This window comes from Hyperolius riggenbachi, chromosome 2 (assembly GCF_040937935.1).
Source record: "Hyperolius riggenbachi isolate aHypRig1 chromosome 2, aHypRig1.pri, whole genome shotgun sequence".
NCBI lineage: Eukaryota > Metazoa > Chordata > Amphibia > Anura > Hyperoliidae > Hyperolius > Hyperolius riggenbachi.
In genome coordinates this window covers 513,106,110-513,123,052 of record NC_090647.1, presented here as the reverse complement: position 1 = coordinate 513,123,052, position 16,943 = coordinate 513,106,110, and the positions used below count along the sequence as shown (strand labels likewise).

The window sequence follows — 16,943 nt, the reverse complement described above, 5'->3', positions numbered from 1 at the left end:
AGTGTAGTTAGGTATGGGTGGCTTCAGGATAGTTAGCCAGGTATAGTGTAGTTAGGTATGGGTGGCTTCAGGATAGTTAGACAGGTATAGTGTAGTTAGGTGTGGGTGGCTTCAGGATAGTTAGCCAGCTACAGTGTAGTTAGGCGTAGGTGCCACTTACCTCCCTCCAGTTCCAGCGGCGGTGTCTGGGGCTCCTCCTGGTCTCCCCTCTTTCGGCCGCGTTGGCTGGAGTGTAGAATGGGTGGCTGAATGGCGGGCGCAGGGGGCGGCGGGAAGCGTGCGTAAGTAGATACATCGTGCCCAGTGCTACCCCCAGCTATGACGTTGTGGCGTCATCCACTCCCACTGTACCGCCTCCCCCCCGCTCTGCCTCTTCTAATTGGCCAGCGGCCGGCAGCAGAATCTGATAGCTGCCGTTCGGTTAACATTCCATGTGGCACAATTTACCAATCGGTAAAAAATATTCTTGTTGAGTATTCAGTAATAATTTAACACATGCAGTAACAGCTTGGTCAATCACTTGGTATTTTAACCTCTTGAGGACGGCAGTGTTAAAACCCCCTTAAGAACAGGCCATTTTTTCACTGAATTGGCCACTGCAGCTTTAGAGATTCGCTGCAGGGCCGCACAGCTCAGTACACAAGTGATCCCCCCCCCCTCCTCCGTTGGTGGGGTCTGATCGCCCCCCAGATGGTTGTTTATTTTTTATCAATGTTTGTATTATTTATTTTTAAATACATTTCTGTATTTTTTTTCTCCCTCTCCCTCCCTCCCCCTTCAGCGCTGTACTGAGTAAATAACCGCCGTCTAACAGCCCCCAAGCGGCGATCGCTGCTGGGAGACTGAAGGCGGAGACTGAGCCCCACCTGAATAAATTATGCCGTTATCAATATATTTATCTTGACTATTATTGATAGTAATATATTAATTACCACAATCACTACTATCTCCACACTTTAGTGCAACAAGAAGCTCACACACGTTTATTTGATTTCATTCAAATTAAACACATACATTTATCTATCTAAAACAATAACTCTGATGACTACAGCTTCCAAAGGTGCACCACAGCACAAGGACTGCTCCGGAGTAATCCTGGTGAAATCACAACATGGCATTGACTCTTCTAAGAGCAGTGCTCAAACTGCAGTGGTGCACCTGTGGGACCCCTGGAAGAGGTGATGTCCTCCACCCAGCTCCTCAATCACTGAGGGGTCTTCAGAGGAGGTGGGCAGTCGAGGTAGCCTAACAGACGGTCATCTCTCCCCGCTGTAGGTCATCAGATCAAAGTGTATGACCCCACATTATTTATAATTTCCCGACAATAATAAGCATAAGGATTGTTTCTATCATCACAACTATGGGCTTCAACCAGTTAGGGAGCATATTCAAGCTGAGGCATACAAAATGGTGGACAGTGAATCACAAGATGGAGGATATTTAAAAGTATGATCAGGTCATTTACACCTCCTCCCCACAAAGCCATTCCATTCCTCACTTGACCAAAAGACGCCGTTATCAAACATAGTTAATTTATACTAATATTGATACTACACATTATTCACCATACCCATAGACGTTACTTATGCACATATACATACAAGTTCCAGGCGTCACTATTAGATTAAATTCTCTGATCATTTGGACCATATCATTGAGTTTGGCCAGTAGGTGTTTTGCACGTATTGCAAAACATGCATACTGATTTACAATCACGATGAAGGCTCATTTTCTACTACCGCAAATAGTTTTATGCTGAATTGCAATCGCCAGCTGGCATGATTCTTGCTACTGATTTATTTTTAAATACATTTCTGTATTGTTTTTCTCCTTCTCCCTCCCCCTGTCTGCCTATCAGTGAGATCGGCTGTGATAGGCTTAATAGCGCCCGAGCGGCGTTCACCGCTGGGAGACTGAAGGCGGAGCTGAGCTACCGAGCAGAGATGCGCACGCATCAGCGCGTGCGATCCCCTGCAAAATTAGCCCCAAGGTTGTTACGCCAATCGGCATGACGCGGTCGGCAAGCAGTTAAGAAATCATGTGGTATTTGATTCAGTTCATTAAAGCAGCAGGGACAGCCTTACTATACCAGGAAAAGAAAATATATAAGTAGGTAAATACTAGTTCTACTTACATAACATAAGTGTTGTACCGTTAGCAATTTTATTTCAATTTATTATATACCTGTATCGTAAATAAAGAGAGAACTGTTTCAGGCAGTTTCCATCTTTACTTACTCTGAAAGCAACCCTAATGTCCTCCCTTACTCTTTTTTGCTCCTATAAACCGTGATATCTACCTTGCTTTGTCAACACATGTGAGCACAGCATAGATCTTATTTCAGCAGCTTTTGCAGAGGGGTGAGGTGTTTTTCCCTTCTCAGCTTCGTGTCACACTGAACTGCCCTCAGCGAATCAGTGAGGAGCAGGAATGTGGGAGGGCAGATAACAAGTATCCCTCTCCCTGGCAATGTACCAAATAGAGTCAGGCTGACTGTGGTAAGAGTTATTTCAGCAGAAACATTTATGATTATATTGGAATGCTTGTAGTACTGGAGCCCAGAGAGGTGAGTGACCGGCCTCAGGCACACTGCAGAGTGCTGTGCTGGCCGTTTGCGCTGCGTTTGTGTTTTTTTAAAAACACTCCTATTGACTTGCATTAAAATTGTGGCAATATCAAGGCGGTCGCGATATTTTGAACAGTTGCAGTCACGGCAATTTTGCTGTGATTTTTACTGTAATTTATATGCAAGTCAATGAGAGCATTTTTTTTTTTTATCGAAGCGGTGTGTCTAAGGCCTAAATGTGCATCATTGTAAGCAGTTAAAGAACAACAGTACATTGAATTCCCATCCAGACGATGACAGTGTTTCTGCTTGGTACATTGGCAGTGTAGGCCCGGGTGCAGCAACAACCCATGGGACCCCTCTTGGATACAAACTTCCCCATGTGACTGGTAAAACATACACACACCTAAACTCCTTTCCCACCTGGCCCCCTCTACCCACATAGAAGGATAGGGGAGCAGTGCAATATTACACTGCTCTAGTGCTATGTCGGGTCTCTTCTGTACTTCCAGGCAGTTGCACGCTCTGTGCTTCCATACCTCCAGCTCCCGATCACATGACTTACATTTAGAGCCAGAGGTATGCAGCATAGAGCATGTGCCTGTCAAGAAGATTAGCGGGGACCCACAGCACGAGGGGCTCTAGCTACCTAAAACCAGGTGGCACCTCCTGCTACCTAATACCTCGGTGGCACATATGGCTAGCTACTACTATTTGGGGGCACCATTGGCTACCTAATACTATTTTGGGGAAACCTCTGGCTACTCATTACTATTTGGGGTACCTCTGACTACCTTATATTATTTGGGGGGACTTCTGGCTACCTAATACAGTATAATATATTGCTATCTGGGGAACTCACAGGACTTTTAGATACAAGATAGGTGCATATCTAGCTACCTAATACTGACATCTACTTACTTCGTGTCTTCAAAGGGAGCACATATGCCTGGCTATACTGGCAGCACCTATGCCTGGCTATACTGGCAGCACCTATGCCTGGCTATACTGGCAGCACCTATGCCTGGCTATACTGGGAGCACCTATGCCTGGCTATACTGGGAGCACCTAAGCCTGGCTATACTGGCAGCACCTATGCCTGGCTATACTGGCAGCACCTATGCCTGGCTATACTGGGAGCACCTATGCCTGGCTATACTGGGAGCACCTATGCCTGGCTATACTGGGAGCACCTATGCCTGGCTATACTGGGAGCACCTATGCCTGGCTATACTGGGAGCACCTATGCCTGGCTATACTGGGAGCACCTATGCCTGGCTATACTGGCAGCACCTATGCCTGGCTATACTGGCAGCACCTATGCCTGGCTATACTGGGAGCACCTATGCCTGGCTATACTGGCAGCACCTATGCCTGGCTATACTGGGAGCACCTATGCCTGGCTATACTGGGAGCACCTATGCCTGGCTATACTGGGAGCACCTATGCCTGGCTATACTGGGAGTACCTATGCCTGGCTTTAATGGGAGCACCTATGCCTGGATATACTGGGAGCACCTATGCCTGGCTATACTGGGAGTACTTATGCCTGGCTATACTGGGAGCACCTATGCCTGGCTATACTGGGAGCACCTATGCCTGGCTATACTGGGAGCACCTATGCCTGGCTATACTGGGAGCACCTATGCCTGGCTATACTGGGAGCACCTATGCCTGGCTATACTGGGAGCACCTATGTCTGGCTATACTGGGAGTACCTATGCCTGGCTTTAATGGGAGTACCTATGCCTGGATATACTGGGAGCAACTATGCCTGGCTATAATGGGAGCACCTATGCCTGGCTATTGTTTTACACTTGAAACAACGTGAAGTGAGAAAAAAAAATGTATGATATAATGAATTGTATGTGTAGTACGGATAATAAATAGAACATTAGTAGCAATAGCTACTAATAACAGTAGCTTATTTTTATTTTCAATTATATAGCTTTTTTTATAACATTGCATCATACTGTCACAGTTCCAGCTTTAAAATCACACTTTTTTTAAGCCATAAAAAAAAGCAGATATAATGACCCCTTGAATTTTCCTGCAGTAAAACCTTATCTCAAGCTGTCACTCACTGTTTCTTGGCTGTTTAAGTGCTTCAGAAAACAGGACTGTATTCAGCCCAGTGCCTAGCACAGGCATGGGCAAACTTGGCCTTCCAGCTGTTAAGGAACTACAAGTCCCACAACGCATTGCAGGAGTCTGACAGCCACAGCCATGACTCATAAAGGGAAATGCATTGTGGGACTTGTAGTTCCATAACAGCTGGAGGGCCGAGTTTGCCCATGCCTGGCCTAGCACCTTGTAAGTTTCAAAATGGGATAAAGATGACAGCCTTGTCTGAGTCCCTGGACCAACTTTCCTGCGACTTCCATTCGTTGTAAAGCAGCTCTCTCCCATTTTATGTGCAGCCCCCTCATCCATGTGCAGCAGCCTCTCTCTGTCATGTATGGTTCCTTTGAGCTGCAGCTACTCTTTCCTATATGTTGCTCCTCACTTGCAGCCCCTCTTTCATATGCAGCCTCTTTCAGCCCCCGTGGGCAGTAGCTGCCTGAAGCCCTGACCTGCGTTACCTTTCCAAGTATCTGGCCCTGTTCCTCCTGCTCCATGCAATATACACAGCCCTGTCACTTAAAGAAAACCTGTATCGAAAAAAAAAGGGCTCCTGGGGGGTACTTACCTCGGAAGGGGGAAGCCTCTGGATTCGATTGAGGCTTCCCACGTCCTCCTCCGTCCCACGGTGGTCTTGCTGGGCCACTCCGCACGGCGGCCATGTAAATATTACCTTCCTGGCTCCAGCACAGGCGCAGTAGCCACTCTCTGCTCGGGATCAGGCGGAAATAGCCGATCCCATTCAGGTCCATTCTACTGCACAGGCGCAAGTCACCTGCTCCTGCACAGTAGAGCGGACCCGACTGGGATCAGCTATTTCCGCCTAATCTGAGCCAAGAGCCGCTAGTGCGCCTGCTGGAGACGGAGAAGGTAAATATTGCAGGTGCGACCGCACAACAGCCTGACAAAGTGTCCACTGTGGCTTCAGAGGGGCCCAGCGAGACCACCATGGCGCAGAGGAGGATGGGAGGAGCCTCAATCAGATCCAGAGGCTTCTCTCTCCCGAGGTAAGTACCCCCAGGGGCCCTTTTTTCGATACAGAATCTCTTTAAAACTGTAATGACACAATACCATAGCTACTGATTTTCTGCACCTGGTTTGCTTCTTGTTAAAGTGCCCATACATGGTACCATTTTTTTGTCTTTTTTCAATTCGATAATTTTGTTCGATTATTCTGTTAGATCGAATATAAAGGTTTTTCCAACACAATCAGATTTTTATTGAATAAGATGGGATAATAGTTAGTTTTTCTTGATCAAAAAAGAAAAAGATTATTTTTTGATTTTCATTCGTTTCGATCGTTTAGATCAAATAGATGGGAATGTTTGTTATTGTACTGCGTATGGGCACCACACATTGGCAGCTGCTGACCAGAGATAAATGTACAGGGTGCTACTAAGGCCCCTTGTATGCTTGTCCATTATCTTTGCATTGTGTTACCCTTTGTGCACACAGATAAATCCAGAAGGTCCGCACACTCATATGTAGACCAAGTCTGCTGTTTTATTCAAAAAACGTGACACAATTCCATTCCATAACCAACGATTCGTTTCGGGCCCCCGAGGGGTCCCCTTTGTCAAGGTAAACACACAGAATGGGTTACTTGGTCTACATATGAGTGTGCGGACCTTCTGGATTTATCATTGACTGTTACTCAGGTCCAGCACCTCCACAGTGGTGTGCGGTTCCTCCTCGGATTCCTGACTTTGTGCACACAGGGTAACACAACAGCAATGAAAGTCTATGTGACCTAATACACTTACTGCGTCGCGTCGGAAGTTCCCGATCAGCCGCAAACTCGATGCAAAGTCAACAGCGCATTACCCTCAGACTTCTGCTGCAACCCAGCGGTGGCGAAATACATGGAAGTCAATGGACGACGCAGACGTTTTTGGTGATGTGCTAGAAAATAATGATGGGCACACAAAATACTGTCGCTTTGGGCAGATATTTTGACATTCTTCACTTAGGGGGGGGGGGGGGGGGGTGCTCATATTTGTTGCCAGCTGTCTACACATTAAAGGACAACTGAAGGGATAGGAATATGGAGGCTTCCATATTTATTTCCTTATATGCATTACCAGCTGCCTGGCTATCCTACTGATCATCTGCCTCTAATACTTTTAGCCCTAGACCCTGAACTAGCATGCAGCAGTTCAGGTGTTTCTGACATTGTTGTCAGATCTGACTGGATTAGCTGCATGCTTGTTTCTGGTGTGATTCAGACACTATTGCAGCCAAATAGATCAGAAGGATAGCCAGGCAACTGGTATTGTTTAAGAGAAAATAAATATGGCAGCCTCCATATTATTCTCATTACAGTGCTCCTTTAATGGTTGTGTGTTGAGATATTTTAATGGGACAACAAATTTACACTGTTAACTTCACATTGTATCAAAGTTTCATAGCTTCAGTGTTGTCCCGTGAAGAGAAATAATAAAATATTTACAAAAATGTGAGGGGTGTACTCACTTCTGTGAGATACTGTACGTCATTACATGCACATAGTGCAAGATTCAATATGTAGGATGGACTAGCTGTCATTTAAAAGATAGAGCAAGGGAGCATATTAATGATGTCCAGAATAGAAGAAACACTGAGGGCTCTTGTACACTGCAAGTGATTCCGATTCAGATACCGCATTTTAATCAGTTTTTACATCCGATTCAGATTCCGATTAGCAGTTTGCTCCCTGCACACTGCAAATCGGAATCTGAATCGGATGTAAAAACTGATTAAAAAGCGGAATCTGAATCGGAATCGCTTGCAGTGTGCAAGAGGCCTAATGTGTCCTGACATGTCTTAGATCTGCACAGAGGCAGTCTGAAGACTTTTACCTTACAAGCTACTGAGTAGGCTCCTATCATAGAAAGGGATAGATTAAACAGTTAAAGGATACCTTAGCTCTAACTTAAAGGACAACTGAAGTGAGAAGACTATGGAGGCTGCCATATTAATTACCTTTTAAACAATACCAGTTGCCTGGCAGCCCTGCTGATCTATTTGGCTGCAGTAGTGTCTGAATCACACCAGAAACAAGCATGTAGTTAATCTTGTCAGATCTGACAGATGTCAGGAACACCTGATCTGCCTATGCTTGTTCAGGGTCTATGGCTAAAAGTATTAGAGGCAGAGGAGCAGAAGGGCTGCCAGGCAACGAGTATTACTTAAAAGGAAATAAATAGGGCAGCCTACATATAACTCTTCGTCAATCTGCCCAAACATTGCTAGATGTATGGGCACCTTAAAGGATACTTTAGGGCTAACTTCAATTCAAAAAGGATGCCTAATTTGTGTATGGGGAGCGGGGCGGATCCTTACCGTACCTCCCGTGCCCCGGTGTCTCCCTCTGTTCTCCGGTAATAATCCAATTCCTCCTCTTCCTCATCGGCGTGGTCGGTGACCTCTGACCGGGACATACGGTGCTGTGCATGCTCAGTATATGCACTAGGGTGTCTTGCGACCACTTGAACGCGCTTACATCATATGGCGTCAATGTGGAGAGTGGTCACAAAGCGCCCTGGCGGATATACTGCACATGCACAGCGCAGGATGTCCGGGTCAGAGGTCAATGACCGCGCCAAACAGGAAGAGGAGAATTTGGATTATTACCGGAGAGCGGAGGGAGACACCAGGGCACGGGAGGTGCGGTAAGGGTCCGCCCCGCTCCCCATACACACATTAGGCGTCCTTTTTGAATTGAAGTTAGCCATAAAGTATCCTTTAAGGTGCCATAAATCTAGCAATGTTTGGGCAGATTGACGAAGGAACAGATCCCTCTCTGATCGAATCTACTCGGAAAAAGATCTGTCGGCTGCCCATACACTGCAGGCCAATTCCCAATCAATTTCACCATGAAATCTCTGGGGAATTGGCCTTGTAACGCTGCCCTTCACCACCTGGCTGCTGTCCCCCCAAATGTAAATGTGCCCCCCCAGTCCCTATGCATTGTAATCTCACCTGCTCCAGCTGCCGCCACCGTCCTGCTGCTCCTGGTCTCGTCCGCTGCGTCCCCCGATCTCCAACACGTATGCTGGAAAACCTAAGGGATTGAAGAGTGAATGGCATATGTCAATTTTTTTCATGAATGAGTTGTTAATATGATTGTATTCTATTGTTTATATACGATCAGCACCACAAAAAATACATTTAGGCCCCATTCACACTAAAGCGTTTTGCCTGCGATTTCGGCGAAACGCTCAAACGCTTTTTAAAAGCGATAACGAAAATGAAACCCTATGGGCCCGTTCTTACTTGGGCGATTTGCGCTAATCGCCGCAAATCACGCAAAAACGGGCAAAAACGCAAACGCGTCGCCTGCACCATTTTCAGGCGATTTCCCGGCGATTGCGTTTCAGTTCTATAGAAGCGCTAAACGCGATTGCATCAAAATCGCAGCAGTGTTCAGTGATTTTTCTGCGTGAAATCGCGGAAAAATCAGTCCTGCAAAACGCCGGTTGAAAACGCAAGTATGAATGGGGTCTTATGGACTACATAAAGGTGGTAAAATTGGTCAGTGATTGGCCAATGATAACGGAGGCCTGGAAACCACTAGCAGTAAGGTACTAAGCCATTTACAAGCACTTGTGACTTGAAAAGCTCTCGCTAATGTAATGCTATAGCTGTGATCCCACTAAAGGGCTTTGATTTTATGAAAATGTCCCCATAGCATTACATTAACAAGAGCTTTTCAAGTCACAAGCGCTTAGAAAAGGCTGCTTGAGCCCTAAGGCTTTGTTCACATTGCGTTCTGCTCGCGTGTCCATCCGCGGTGGGCTTTTTTGAGGCTTTTTTTTCCAATTCCCGACGCTTGGGTGGGTGATTCGTTTTCGTGGTTAGCGGTATCCAACGCGTTTCTCCCAAGCATTTTGGCATTTCACTCCCTGACGCAGGTCAGGAAGTGGACTCTTTGATCCGGAAAAGAATAAATACAACGTATTTATTCTTAAAACCGCAAACGCAATCGCTCCACAAAGCAGTTTTGTGAGCGTTTCATGTTTTTTCTATACCTTCCATTGAAGCTAAATTGCCTCAAAAATGGCTCAAACACCACTTTACAAAGCGAAACGCAAACAAGCCGCTCATATGTGAACTACCATACAGAATCATTGTGTAATCGCTTTCAGGACGATTTTGAAAAATCGCCCGCGCTTAAAAAATAACAAAAACGCCTGCAGTGTGAACAAGCCCTAAAAGTGTGTACCAGACTTAAAGGATACCTGAGTCCTAAACAAATCCACAAAGTGACGCCCTGTGTGTTGTGTGGGGAGGTGTGCATAGGCTTACTGCACCTCCCGCTGCCCGACATCTGCCCCCCTTCCCTATCACTCCCGCTGTTATTAGTCCTGGTCAGTGTGGTCAGCGCCCTCTGACTTGGACATACTACGCTGCACATGTGCAGTTTGTCCACTTGGAGGCCGTGTGACCGCGATCGCTGGGGACCACAGGTGCTGCACAGACATGGTGCGTTGCGTTTTTTCCGCATATGCATTTTTGTAGCATTTTACGGGCATTTTTATGCGTTTGCGATTCGCATATGCGTTTTGTATGCGTTTTTTATGTGTTTTTCGATTGCGTTTTATGCAAATCACTAGGAAGCGCAAACACATCAGAAAATAATAAAAAGAAATGCATATAAAACACATGAAAAACGCATACCATTGCGTTACCATTGATGTTCATTATGTGCGTTTTTGATAATTATGCAACAAAACCAGCGTGTTTACAAACGCATGTTTAAAAACGCATATGAGTTTTTTATATGCGTTTTTTGAGGCGGCCCATTGACTTCCATTAGCGCCAAAAACGCTGCGTTCTCTGCAACGCTAGCGCTTCTGCTATGTGTGTTCCTAGCCCGAGAGACAGAGGATCAAGCAGGGCAGCCATGCAACATTTAAAGCGGACCTGAACTCATAACGTCATCTCTGCTCTAAAAGATACGCAAAAGCATAATAACCTTTAAGCAAAAAAAGTCTTTGTTACAGCTGATACAAATGTTAAAATAAATCTGCACTGTTTCTACTTCCTAATTCATGTAAGCAGACATATTGTTTACAGCCTGTGCTTTCAAATGAGCTTATCTGCCATCTCTGCCGTGGCAGTCATGTGACACAGGGAGAGATCAAATTACAACTTGTGATTAGTCACAAATGAGGGGGAATTAAACTCTCTAAATACATACAGAGTACATTTCTCTATGTCTTCCTTCTGTTCTGGGCAAGAGTTCAGGTTCACGTATGGCAGCCTCCATATCCCTCTTGTTACAGATGTTCATTAAACAGATGTAGACATGAGGTATATTGGATCATTTACATGTGTACTAGAAAACACAATGCCCAGTACACACAATCCATTTTTCCATCAGATTGACAGTCAAACTGATTATTTCCGACAGCGCCAATCTGTTTTCTGGACAATTTTGTAAAGAAGTGGTTGGAAAATCGGTCAGAAAATCGGTCAGAAATTAGATTGGACATGTCGGAAATAATCGATTTGACCGTCAATCTGATGGGAAATTGCATTGAGTTTACTAGGCATTAGGGATTGGTAACTGCCATTTTTTTATCTTTATGAATAAGAGCTAGTTCACACCGAGGGCGTTTTTCGCATTTTTTCAGCCCGGTGATTTTCAAAATAGCCCTAAAAGCGCTTGTGTAATAAGTCCCTATAGGATAGTTCATATCAGCGCGTTTCGTTGGCTTTCCGCTCAGCAAAGCTCTGCATGTACCATTTTTCGGGCGATTTTGTTACAATGGAAGGTATATGAAAAAAAATTGCGTTCGCGTTTTCATGAATAAATACATTGTATTTATTCATTTCCGGGTGAAAGAGTTCACTTGCTGACTGATGTCAGGAAGTGAAAAAACAGAATCGCTCTGCAAAAGTGCTTTGTATAAAATCGTAGCGCGCAGTGGAGCGCCGGGAGGGGAAAAAAAGCACGCAAAAAATAAAAAAATCACTGGCGTCAGCAATTTTGATTTTAGATGTGAACAAAGCCTTCGTGTTTTTAATATAATTGGATTTCATCCATTTTCATGGCTGCACTAGTGTTGGGCGAACAGTGTTCGCCACTGTTCGGGTTCTGCAGAACATCACCCTGTTCGGGTGATGTTCGAGTTCGGCCGAACACCTCATGGTGTTCGGCCTTTTAAGTTCGGGTTCGCCCCGAACTTCTGTATGCCCCCGAACAGGGCCGAACAGGGCCCCTGTTCGGGCGAACAGGGCCCTGTTCGGCCGAACAGGCCGCAATACGGCCCCCCTATGGGGTCGCAGGCATAAGGGGGGAGCATGCCCCGATCGCGGGGGGGGGTCGGAAATTCCCCCCACCCCCTCCGCTAGCGCTCCCCCCTCTGCCCGCTTCCCCATTCAAAAGTTTCAAGAAGTACCTGTATAGCGGATGGCCTGGCAGTGGGCGGCACTGTGGAGTGAGGAGGAGGAGGAGTCCGGAGAGTGACGAGTTGAGGGAGGCCGGGCAGCGGGCGTGAGGTCAGAGAAAGGGCGGAAGTTCCGCCCTTTCTCTGACCTCACGCCCGCTGCCCGGTCTCCCTCAACTCGTCACTCTCCGGACTCCTCCTCCTCCTCACTCCACAGTGCCGCCCACTGCCAGGCCATCCGCTATACAGGTACTTCTTGAAACTTTTGAATGGGGAAGCGGGCAGAGGGGGGAGCGCAAGCGGAGGGGGTGGGGGGAATTTCCGACCCCCCCGCGATCGGGGCATGCTCCCCCCTTATGCCTGCGACCCCATAGGGCCCCCAAAATAGGGATGTTCGGGAAGTTCGGGGTTCGGCCCGAACATGCCGAACATCTCGGCCATGTTCGGCGAACTTTCCCGAACCCGAACATCCAGGTGTTCGCCCATCACTAGGCTGCACCACGTTTATATACGATTAGTTTAACAAAATATGCATTTATAGACTATACATGTTTCATGTCACATGTCTATTGATTGATGACTACAATCTTTTTGTGTAATATACAGTATCTGCTCATTATAATCTGCCAGATGTTTTGAGGGACCTCTGGAAAGATCATCTAACAGGCGACCTAGGCAGGTGCCTGGGACCTAATGGGTGCTGGATTGGATTACGATGAAATGTGGCCATAAGCAAGGTAGTAGTTTTGCCCACCTGCTCCTATGGTCCTTTTGGTAACCTGAAATTAGAGGGTCAAACTGGCAGTAGAGCCCCCTGACACACATTAGGCCCCAGGCACCTGCCTAGGGTGCCATGTGGATGATCCTGCTCTGGCAGTACTGTTTGGGAACTGCACAAAATCATTTCTGTAGTGCATTTAAAAAGCACACTGTCCACGTCACATATGATTTAATTAGAGAAATGCACACATTGTCATGATGGGCAAAACCTGTATAGTGTGCATAAAGCCTATCATTCCAGCCTGGGAAGGGGCCACCAGGAGGGGCGGGGAGACTGCGCTCCTCCCCCTCATCATCTACATGGCCGCATGTCAGCTGTCTGTAGCTACCATCTGCAGCTGTCCTCCCTTCAGTGCCGACAGGGAGGGGCCTAATCCTGGATGGTTCCACCCCTTCTATGTAATTCCAGCCAACAAGCACCAACTATGGGGTACGGCAAGGTACTGTTCTGTTTAATAGATGCCCCGCCCCCTTAATTACTTAATTGCAGCACCGTCTACGTCTTTCTCCCCTGCAGCTGCATTTATCTGAGTTGCCAAAGAAGAGGAGAGGATCGAGCCTCGAGCTAAGCCTCGCCCCTAGCATTCCAAAGCCACGCCCCCATCATTCCAATCTCCGCCCCCGACATTCTAAGCCACACCTCCACCAACGTAAGAAAGGAGCGAGAGTCCGGGGCTCGCTCTTTAAACTGACTCTCCCCTGTATATATATATATATAGTTTCAAATCACACTGTACATGATACACATTATTAATGGGAGAATGCACAAAACCGTGTATAGAGCGCATACAGCCCGAGATTCCAGCTGGGGGAGGGACCACCAGGAGGGGCGGGGAGACTGCGCTCCTCCCCCTCATCCTACGTGGCCGCATCTCATTCTCAGCTTATAGGCACTGAGGTTACTGTTCTGATCAGTGGCTGCCCCGCCCCTCTACTCACTTGCAGCACCGCCCACTCTTCCTCCTGAGCTGAGCCGCATCCCCGTCTGACCAAGAGGAGAGGCTCGAGGCCCTGTCAGTCAATGCTCGGGACTCGGACCTGCCCCCAACATTCCAATCTCCGCCCCCAACATCTCCACCGGGCGAGAGTCGGGGCACGCTCTATGCTCTCCCCTGTATGTATATATGTGGATGTATATATGGATGTATATAGTATATATATATCCGCATCTCAGCTTATAGGCACTCAGGTTACTGTTCTGATCAGTGGCTGCCCCGCCCCTGTACTTACTTGCAGCACCGCCCACTCTTCCTCCTGAGCTGAGCCGCGTCCCTGTCTGACGAGAAGAGAGGATCGAGAGGCTCGAGCTATGCTCCGCCCCTAATTTTCAGTCAATGCTCGGGACCAGGCTCCGCCCCCAACGGACTAAGCCACGCCCCCGCAGACGTAGGAAGGGAGCAGAGCGTGAGTCGGGCTCGCTCCCTAGTCTCTCCCATATACATTCACATCACATGTACATATACAGCATGTATTATAATAGCAGTATATGCTGTCCTGCAGTGTGCAGAATTCCCATAGAGGAGGGGGAAGCTGCTGTTGTGCTGCATCCGCCCCCTGCCCCGCCCACTCTTTCACATAAGTGCACAGCAGTTCTTATGAGTGAGGAGTGAGTCACAGTGTGTCTGACTGACTGTGTATGTGGTAATATTGTGTGTGTGTGTTGTGTGACTGTGTATGTGGTAATATTGTGTGTGTGTTGTGTGACTGTGTATGTGGTAATAGTGTGTGTGTGTTGTGTGACTGTGTATGTGGAAATATTGTGTGTGTGTTGTGTGATTGTGTATGTGGTAATATTGTGTGTGTTGTGTGATTGTGTATGTGGTAATCTTGTGTGTGTTGTGTGATTGTGTATGTGGTAATAGTGTGTGTGTGCTGTGTGACTGTGTATGTGGAAATATTGTGTGTGTGTTGTGTGATTGTGTATGTGGTAATATTGTGTGTGTTGTGTGATTGTGTATGTGGTAATCTTGTGTGTGTTGTGTGATTGTGTATGTGGTAATAGTGTGTGTGTGCTGTGTGACTGTGTATGTGGAAATATTGTGTGTGTGTTGTGTGATTGTGTATGTGGTAATATTGTGTGTGTTGTGTGATTGTGTATGTGGTAATCTTGTGTGTGTTGTGTGATTGTGTATGTGGTAATATTGTGTGTGTGTGTGTGTGTGACTGTGTATGTGGTAATATTGTGTGTGTGTTGTGTGACTGTGTATGTGGTAATATTGTGTGTGTTGTGTGACTGTGTATGTGGTAATATTGTGTGTGCGTGTTGTGTGACTGTGTATGTGGTAATATTGTGTGTGTTGTGTGATTGTGTATGTGGTAATATTGTGTGTGTTGTGTGATTGTGTATGTGGTAATATTGTGTGTGTTGTGTGTCTGTGTATGTGGTAATATTGTGTGTGTGTGGTGTGGTGTGACTGTGTATGTGGTAATATTGTGTGTGTGTTGTGTGACTGTGTATGTGGTAATATTGTGTGTGTTGTGTGATTGTGTATGTGGTAATATTGTGTGTGTTGTGTGTCTGTGTATGTGGTAATATTGTGTGTGTGTGGTGTGGTGTGACTGTGTATGTGGTAATATTGTGTGTGTGTTGTGTGACTGTGTATGTGGTAATATTGTGTGTGTTGTGTGATTGTGTATGTGGTAATATTGTGTGTGTTGTGTGATTGTGTATGTGGTAATATTGTGTGTGTTGTGTGATTGTGTATGTGGTAATATTGTGTGTATGCTGTGTGACTGTGTATGCGGTAATATTGTGTGTGTTGTGTGACTGTGTATGTGGTAATATTGTGTGTGTGTTGTGTGACTGTGTATGTGGTAATAGTGTGTGTGTGTTGTGTGACTGTGTATGTGGTAATAGTGTGTGTGTGTTGTGTGACTGTGTATGTGGTAATATTGTGTGTGTGTTGTGTGACTGTGTATGTGGTAATATTGTGTGTGTTGTGTGATTGTGTATGTGGTAATATTGTGTGTGTTGTGTGATTGTGTATGTGGTAATATTGTGTGTGTTGTGTGATTGTGTATGTGGTGTGACTGTGTATGTGGTAATATTGTGTGTGTGTTGTGTGATTGTGTATGTGGTAATATTGTGTGTGCGTGTTGTGTGACTGTGTATGTGCTAATATTGTGAGTGTTGTGTGATTGTGTATGTGGTAATATTGTGTGTGTTGTGTGATTGTGTATGTGGTAATATTGTGTGTGTTGTGTGATTGTGTATGTGGTAATATTGTGTGTGTTGTGTGATTGTGTATGTGGTAATATTGTGTGTGTTGTGTGATTGTGTATGTGGTAATATTGTGTGTGTGTGTTTGTGTGTGGTGTGACTGTGTATGTGGTAATATTGTGTGTGTGATTGTGTATGTGGTAATATTGTGTGTGTGCTGTGTGACTGTGTATGCGGTAATATTGTGTGTGTTGTGTGACTGTGTATGTAGTAATATTGAGTGTGTTGTGTGATTGTGTATGTGGTAATGGTAAAACAGAGCAAAGAGCATAATATAGAAAAGTTAAACAAAACCTGAATGGCATATGTGTGTATTTATACTGACCTGAGGCCTCCTCCAGCCCCGTGAGAAACGCGGTCTCCCTCTCCAGCCGCTCCATTGCCTTGTAATCCCCTCCGGTAATCTGGCTGGCCGCGCTTTCCTTTGCACCCCCTGTCGCAGTCCGGCAGCCGGGAGCAGCCTATGCAGTAGTACTGTGTAGGCCCAGAATGCTCCTGGGCAGGGAGCGTGGTGAGGGCGTGTGTGGCAGCACATGCCCAGAAGCGCAAAACTGGCCAGATTGCCAGAAGGCGTAGCAAGAGGACAGTGAGGGAGCCCACGTCACTTATGGGGCTGGAGGAAACCCCAGGTAAGTATAAATACACACAAGTATAAATACACACAGGTGACAATTCGCGGAACGATGTTGTGTAGACACATCCCTAGCCTTGAAACTAGCGATGTGTTTTGTTGCCATGGAGGGGGGGGGGGGGGGGCAGAAGGACGACGATCAGTGGACAACAGAACGGTTCCAATGGTCGGCGGGGACTGTAAAAAAGCATTGCATAACAGTCATGCGCGACCATCGGTGGTCGTTAAGAATCCGACTGGGCAGATATTTAA

The 16,943-nt window shown here is 46.4% G+C and overlaps 1 protein-coding gene across 19 annotated transcripts in view; it reads right to left on the bottom strand.

Annotated features, from left to right (window-relative positions):
- The window catches only part of LOC137547218 (uncharacterized), a 742,288-nt gene that overhangs the window by 492,876 nt on the left and 232,469 nt on the right, over positions 1–16,943 (bottom strand). For 18 of the 19 annotated variants that reach the window (XR_011026524.1, XM_068270547.1, XM_068270550.1 and 15 more), the window contains one exon: positions 8,648–8,729. Coding sequence is in view for 18 of the 19 variants with exons in the window: in XM_068270547.1 (XP_068126648.1) it covers positions 8,648–8,729 (82 nt within the window). In the remaining variant the exon portion in view is untranslated. Of the gene's footprint in view, positions 1–8,647; positions 8,730–13,779; positions 13,834–16,943 lie in introns of those variants that run through there. The other variant, XM_068270551.1, reaches the window with a different exon arrangement.